The sequence below is a fragment of the Anguilla anguilla genome, chromosome 6 (assembly GCF_013347855.1).
Source record: "Anguilla anguilla isolate fAngAng1 chromosome 6, fAngAng1.pri, whole genome shotgun sequence".
NCBI lineage: Eukaryota > Metazoa > Chordata > Actinopteri > Anguilliformes > Anguillidae > Anguilla > Anguilla anguilla.
Genome location: NC_049206.1, coordinates 8766726 through 8774225, shown reverse-complemented (window position 1 = coordinate 8774225; position 7500 = coordinate 8766726). Strand labels below are relative to the sequence as shown.

Sequence of the window (7500 nt, the reverse complement as noted above, 5' to 3'; positions counted from 1 at the left end):
ACGGCGACGTCTCCATACCTGCAGTGTGAGACCCGGTGTGTACACAGCGAGGGGGAGAGCGCGCTGATCGCATCGTAATTAGGCGTGTGACTGATACGCCAGCGTCCGACACGAAAACCACCCCCATTCTCACACGGAGCGCGCTAACCCACAAACACCGAAACAATCGCTCATCTTTTAATTGGAGCTATCCGCGCCATTTAGCACCTTTCAGCAGGAAGGTTTAAGGGGAAACGCGGTGTTATGTGAACAAGGACACAGCAGGCAAATCCCCCCCCCCCCCCCCGTAACCCCCCCATAACCCCCCCCCCCACCCACTTTCCCTAAATCACAGAGAAAGGGGGTTGCCAGAGCTGGGGTATAACTCACCCCGGAACTGCAAAGGGGTTAATGGGAACGGTGCAGCGGAGGCTAAATCATGGAGCCGCGACACCCAGCAGCTTCCCCCCGCTGACAAACGAGGAGGGATTACGCTCCTCGCCCGGATAAAATAGGGCTCGACCGCTTCCCCGCGTCCGCCAGCCTCCGCCGGAGCGCGGGGGGGGGGGATGGGGGGGGCGCTGGGGGGGCAGGGGGGGGCGGAGCAGTGCCCTTTATTAATTATTAAGCAATGACTCCCGCCTGGACCCAGTCCCAGCTCCGGAGGAGGGGGGGATCGGCGAACTCATCCTCCCCCCGGCCGGTCCCGCCGACCGTCTAAGTGTACACGGGCTCGCCGCCGGACCCCTCGGGCTTCTGGGTAATATCTACGGCACTTGGGTCCGGTTGCTTTTTTGTGTTTTTTTTTTCCCAGTGAGGTAGCAGTTGTTTCCACGTGTACAGAGACCGGGGAGGGGGGGGGGGGGGGGGGGAGTGTGTGGGTCGGGGTGGAACTGACGCAAAAGGCCCGTTTCCCTTCTCAAACCCCCCCCCCCCTCCGCCCCCTGCAGTAGATGAGGGAGCAGGGCGGGTTATCTTAGGCTGACCCTCCTCCTCCTCCTCAGAAGCCGGCGGTGATGAAGTGCGGCTTCCTGTCAGCCCTCACCTGAGTCAGCCTTCCGCTCTGACGGACTGCGCTGACCCGCTCCCGCCATTACTTACCCCCAGCCTGGACCGGGCCCCCGGCCTCCCCCGCCCCCCCCCCCCACCCCCCACGGAGCGCTGATTTATGAACAACAGCCTCCGCTCTCCCCGCCGCTTTGTTTCCTCTCTTTGAGCGAGTCTCTTAATGCCTCCAGCTCTGCGGTCTTAATAAGGCTGGGCAGAGGGCTTTCTTCTGTCTTTTCTTCTTTCTTTTCTTTTTTTAAAGGATGGGGAGGGCGGCAGACTCCGCTTCCTGTAATGAGGCTCATTCATGTCTACGGTGCTTATTGCAGTGCTACTGTTGCCCCCTAGGGAGAGGAAGAGGAAGTGCAGCTGCTACCAGTGTGTGTTCATGTGTGTGTGAGTGACCAAAGCAGAACCTCTCTGATGGTGTTTGATACGTGATGACAAACACTGTATGTGCAATGACTCTGTGGTGGTTAGTGAACATGGCAGTGAACAGATCATGTTAAGAAGCTCTATTTATACCACAGGTAACAGAAACCCAGTGTATTTGGGTCTGGTCCAATAGGAGAGCTCTCGTTCAGTGGATACCTGAAGGTGTACTTGGGCCTCATCCAATAGGAGAGCTCTCAGTAAGTGGGTACCTAATGCCTGGTCCAATAGGAGAGCTGACAGTGAGTGTGTACCTGAGGCCTGGTCCAATAGGAGAGCTCACAGTGAGTGTGTACCTGAGGCCTGGTCCAATAGGAGAGCTGACAGTGAGCGGGTACCTGAGGCCTGGTCCAATAGGAGAGCTGACAGTGAGCAGGTACCTGAGGCCTGGTCCAATAGGAGAGCTGACAGTGAGCGGGTACCTGAGGCCTGGTCCAATAGGAGAGCTGACAGTGAGTGTGTACCTGAGGCCTGGTCCAATAGGAGAGCTGACAGTGAGCAGGTACCTGAGGCCTGGTCCAATAGGAGAGCTCACAGTGAGTGTGTACCTGAGGCCTGGTCCAATAGGAGAGCTCACAGTGAGTGTGTACCTGAGGCCTGGTCCAATAGGAGAGCTGACAGTGAGCAGGTACCTGAGGCCTGGTCCAATAGGAGAGCTGACAGTGAGTGTGTACCTGAGGCCTGGTCCAATAGGAGAGCTCACAGTGAGTGTGTACCTGAGGCCTGGTCCAATAGGAGAGCTCACAGTGAGTGTGTACCTGAGGCCTGGTCCAATAGGAGAGCTGACAGTGAGCAGGTACCTGAGGCCTGGTCCAATAGGAGAGCTGACAGTGAGTGTGTACCTGAGGTCTGGTCCAATAGGAGAGCTGACAGTGAGCGGGTACCTGAGGCCTGGTCCAATAGGAGAGCTGACAGTGAGCGGGTACCTGAGGCCTGGTCCAATAGGAGAGCTGACAGTGAGCGGGTACCTGAGGTGCATGTGGGTCAGGCGCTCCATCTCCTGCTCCATGTGGTCCTGCAGCTCACCGGGCCTCAGCACCACCTGGCAGATAGGACAGACTGGAGCCTGGCTGTCATACAGGGACGGCTTCTTCTTACCTGAGACACGAGAGAGAGAGAGAGAGAGAGAGAGAGAGAGAGAGAGAGAGAGAGAGAGAGTGAGGGAGAGAGAGACAGAGAGCGGGGGTGAGAGAGAGAGAGAGAGAGAGAGAGAGAGAGGGAGAGAGAGAGGGAGGGAGAGAGAGAGAGGGGGAGAGAGAGAGAGAGAAAGAGACAGAGAGAGGGGGGGGAGAGAGAGAGAGAGAGAGAGAGAGAGGGAGAGAGAGAGGGAGGGAGAGAGAGAGAGGGGGAGAGAGAGAGAGAGAAAGAGACAGAGAGAGAGAGGGGGAGAGAGCGAGAGAGAGACAGAGAGAGAGAGTTATTCACACTTGCACTTCCAGTCTGTAGAAGAGTGTACTTACTTTACAACCTACTGAAAACAGCCCAACTTCCCCAGAGAGTTGCCACCCTGCATATACATTTCAAACGCACATAATTACAGATGAACATAGTGTAGCAACTATTACTCTTTATCACAATAATCGAGTCACCGTTATTGTCAGTGTTGCAGTGATTTGCGGTGATCGATGTGTTGACAGATTTGACTTTGCGGGGAGGGGGGGGGGAGTGAGGGGGAGCCGGGCGGAGGGGTGAAGGGCAGGATGACATCAGACCACGGGCCCCCCGGACTTTCGGACGCGCGCGGCTTCGGGTTTCGCCACCAGAGAGCCCGCGCCCCGTCCCGCGTCTCCGGTTACCTCATTAACACTGGGGTAGGAAGAGTCCGGCCCGGTCCTGCCCCCGGCCACTGTATCGGGTTCTGTCTCCAGTTCAGCGGCGTGTAAATAACAGAGACAGAAGCACGCACACGCAGATGTCTGCAGAGACGGCCGACCACACGCGCGAAGGGCGGACGCCGGGAAACGAGAACCGCGCCGGGGGGGGGGCTTGCGTGGCGACGAGGCCAGACCACATGCTTTCGAACACCTGGCTTGTTCGGTGCGGCTCTCACAAAAAACAGACAGGCGCACGCAAACGTACGTCTGCACGCACACACGTGCACGCACACACACAGACACACAAACAAGGGTGACACGTACGTGAAAGCACGTATGCACAGCATGCACACAAACATTTATATACACACGCACACACACGCATGCACACACACACACACGCACGCACATACACACGCACACACACGCACACACACACGCACACACACACGCACGCACACACACACACACGCGCACACACACTCACGCGCACTCACACACACACGCACACACAATATCACACACAGGCCAAAAATAGACGGCACAGAAATGGCAGCAGAGAGCAGGCTTGCAGAGCTAAAAGCTTCCCCTGGTAAAAATAAAGGCTGACTGTGACTCATGGGGCAGACTTCCTGGCCTACTCTGCTGTCTCTCCAGTGTTTGGATCCTGACTGGAAGCTCTATTAATAAGCCCGCGGACAATGGCCCCGCTGGCCAACAGGATGTCCTGAATGGACGGGCCATCGTCACGACGACCAGGGGGGCTGCAGCTGCCAGGCACATCTTCTCCCTTCATGAAAGGCAGGACTGTGGCAGACACATGTACGGGCGCACGCACGCACACGCACACACACACGCGAATACACACACGTATGCACACACACACAAGCACACACACACGCAAGTCACCAGCTGTGTGTTCCCCCTCAATCCTTCACTGGTCAGACCTCTGTCTCCGTGTAAGGATGCTATTATTCGACCATGTTTTCAACACGTAGACTGCTGATGGGCACAGAAACACAGGTTGTTACCATGAACACTAACAGGCATCGCATTTTCTGCTTTACACTCAGGCACAAGACAGGGCAACCTCGCAGTCAAGACACTGATGTCATGTGGGCCTTACAAGGTAAAACGTTCAGTGTTAACACTGATAGAGTACATGATACAATCTGTGTTGGGCCTTAACACTGTAAGCATTTCGCCCGTGCGGCGTTCTTCGCGGGCAGGGCTCCCCGGTGCGTGAGGACCCGAGCACGGCTGATCGGGGTTCGAAGCCCCCCGCGCGGGCGTCCAGGGTATTCGCCTTTCGATAAATCCCCGGGCCGCCGCGCGGCTGTGTCCTTGACTTGGAGGGCAGGGCGGTGCTCGGCCGCTGATGCGCCTATAATTTGAGCGCGTGACAGATCGGCCCCTCCACTCCCAAACAAACACACATAAACACACACACTCGCGCGTGCCGAGGGACCCCCCGGGGGGGCACAAATCTCGCCTGGATATTGGCCTGTCAGAAGTATTTCCTGCAAGAGCACAGATTCATCATTAAGAAGCTGGCGGGGTCAATGTTAGCATACACCTCCCCAACCCAACCGCCACCCCCCACCCCCACTTCCCCCCCCCCAACCCTTCTTCTCTAACTCTATCTCTCTGCTCCTCAGCCCCCCCCCCCACCCCCCTGTCCTCCACCCCCCCCCTCCCTGCCGGCCAGACGTGCCGACGCATACCCAACTCCCATTCCCCACCACCGCCACTTAACCGCCCCACACTCTGGACACTTTAAGTGACTTTGAGAAATGGGTAATCGATTACAATCCTGTGCGTCTCCACCTCTCTCTCTCTCTCTCTCTCTCCCTCTCCCCCTCTCTCTTTTCCTTCTCCTCTCTCGCTCCATCTCTCTACTTCTTTTCTTATTTTTCTCTCTCCTCCTCTCCTTCTCGGCCCATTTCTTTTTTTCTTCGTCTTCCTCCCTCGCTTTCGCTCGCCCTGTCCTTTCATTTTAGCTCCCTCCATCTTTCTTCCTCTTTCTCTCCCTCTCCCTTTCGGCTACGGTGCGCCTTTTCTTTTCTTTCTCTCTCGCTCCCCCGCTCCGGTCGGCCCGGCAGCGGTCAGCTTTATTACCCTGACAAGATAATTCCCGCCGTGCCGAGGCAATCAGCGTCCGCGAGATTAAACAAAGAGATCCAATGTGTGTGTGTGTGTGTGTGTGTGCGTGTGTGAGTGTGTGTGCGTGTGTGTGTGTGTGCGTGTGTGTATGAGTGTGTACGTGTGTGTGTGCATGTGTGTGTGTGTGGGGGGGGGCAATCAATTTTCCTCTGGTGGTCAGGAGCCCTGCTTTAAGCTCTGTCTCCTCACCGAAGAGCACCAGGCACAGAATAATAGAGATGACCAGACCGATTTCCTCAAACGATGCTAACGGCTAAATATGGATCTCTCGCTGGTTTTGGTTGGTGGTGCGGCGGCTAAACTCGTTAGCGTGGCTGCTGTGGCTCCTGTAAGGGAGGCTTGGGCAGGTGTGGCGTTAGCGGTTAGCGGTAGCCGGTGCGCGTGCTGGGCTCCTGTCAGGGTGGCTTGGGCAGGTGTGGTGTTAGCGGTTAGCGGTAGCCGGTGCGCGCGCCGGGCTCCTGTGTACCCGCGCCAACGGCCGTCAGCCAGCGGGACGAGGCGCCCGTTTGATTCAGAAGTACACAATCAATGGGCTCGGTAATCAGGTCCTAATCGCTCCATCGGGTGCCTGTCGTCCTGAGACCTCCGCGCTGTCACCTCCGGACCGCACACACCCGCACCTCCTCAGCACAAAGAGCCGCTCACCTTCAGAGCGGTCCCTGAGCCACACTCAACACGAGCGCACACACACACGAGTGCACACACATGTACACACACGCGCATACACACACACACACACACACACAAACACACACGAGCGCACACACACACATGAGCACACACACGTACACACACGCGCATACACACACACACACACATACACACACACACGCACACACATACACACGTACACCCAGTCACACTCATTCACATGCACACACACGCACATGTGACTATTCGGTCATCCAAACATGCACACACTCATGCACATTCACACACAATCACTCAGAAACACGCACACGCAACCATAGGCGCGAACACACTAATTCGCATGCAAACACACACACAGACCCACTCACACAAAGCCTGCACATCACTGTCTGCTGCAGCACAGGGATGATTACTAATGAATACACTGCCAAATGTATCGACTGTCTCTTTATTGGTAAGTAATTGGCTGACAGTGTAGCTGTGAGCACTAATAAAGGGGTGTGGTGTTGTGTTGATTTGGGGGTGGGGTGGGGGGGTCAAGGTCGGCCACAGTCATATACCCGTCTCCTAGACACATGATGAATGGACCCGCATTGACCAGGTCACGGGACAGGTGCGTTTAAACTACATTTCCCAGAGACGCATTTGTTTAGATGCCCATTCGAAGATATTATGAACACACCTGTTATTAATCATGGAAACAGCATAATATACTGCAGGTGAATTGTGAGATGAATGCAGTGAGTAATTAAAGTGCAATTTGTGTTTTCTTACACCTTTGACCTATTCTATAATCCGGAAAGGCCTGTTGGAACAATTTAAAATGTAATTATCATCTAAGAATATGTGCTTATTTTTCACGGTAATAATATGATTTATCTTTGACCACAGCTTAATTCTGTGATGTGCTCTTATTAAGTGTAGAGAATTTTAAAATGATGCATGACCTCAGTGGACTGACTAAGTTATACATGTGCAGTCTTTAAAGGATATGGATGCCTTACTGCACAATATGATTTACATGACAGATTACACTGTAACCAATTAGACTAATTTTAAATATTGAGGCTCAAGGATTGTGTAGGTGTGTGTGTGTGTGTTTGAGTGTGTGAGTGTATGTGGGGGGGAGTAATGGAATGCATGTCTGTGTGTTTGTAAATGCCAGTGCAAGTGTTTGAGTTTATGTGTGAGCATGTGTGTGTGCATGAGTGCGTGCATGTGTGTGTGAGAGAGTTTATGCGCTAACACGTCTGTGTTCGTGTGTGTGTCTATGTGTGTGCGCGCGTGCGTGTGTATGTATGTGTGTGAGTTTATGTGTGTGCATGTGAGTGTGTGTGAGTTTATGTGTGTGTATGTATGTGTATGTGTGTGTGAGTTTATGTGCTAGTGTGCGTGTGTGTGTGTGTGTGTGTGT

The 7500-nt window shown here is 54.6% G+C and overlaps 1 protein-coding gene across 7 annotated transcripts in view; it reads right to left on the bottom strand.

Moving 5' to 3' along the window:
* The window catches only part of rnf220a (ring finger protein 220a), a 181345-nt gene that overhangs the window by 47315 nt on the left and 126530 nt on the right, over window positions 1-7500 (bottom strand). For all 7 annotated transcript variants that reach the window (XM_035423650.1, XM_035423651.1, XM_035423655.1 and 4 more), the window contains exon 3: window positions 2427-2556. In XM_035423650.1, the coding sequence (XP_035279541.1) occupies window positions 2427-2556 (130 nt within the window). The remainder of the gene's footprint in view (window positions 1-2426; window positions 2557-7500) is intronic.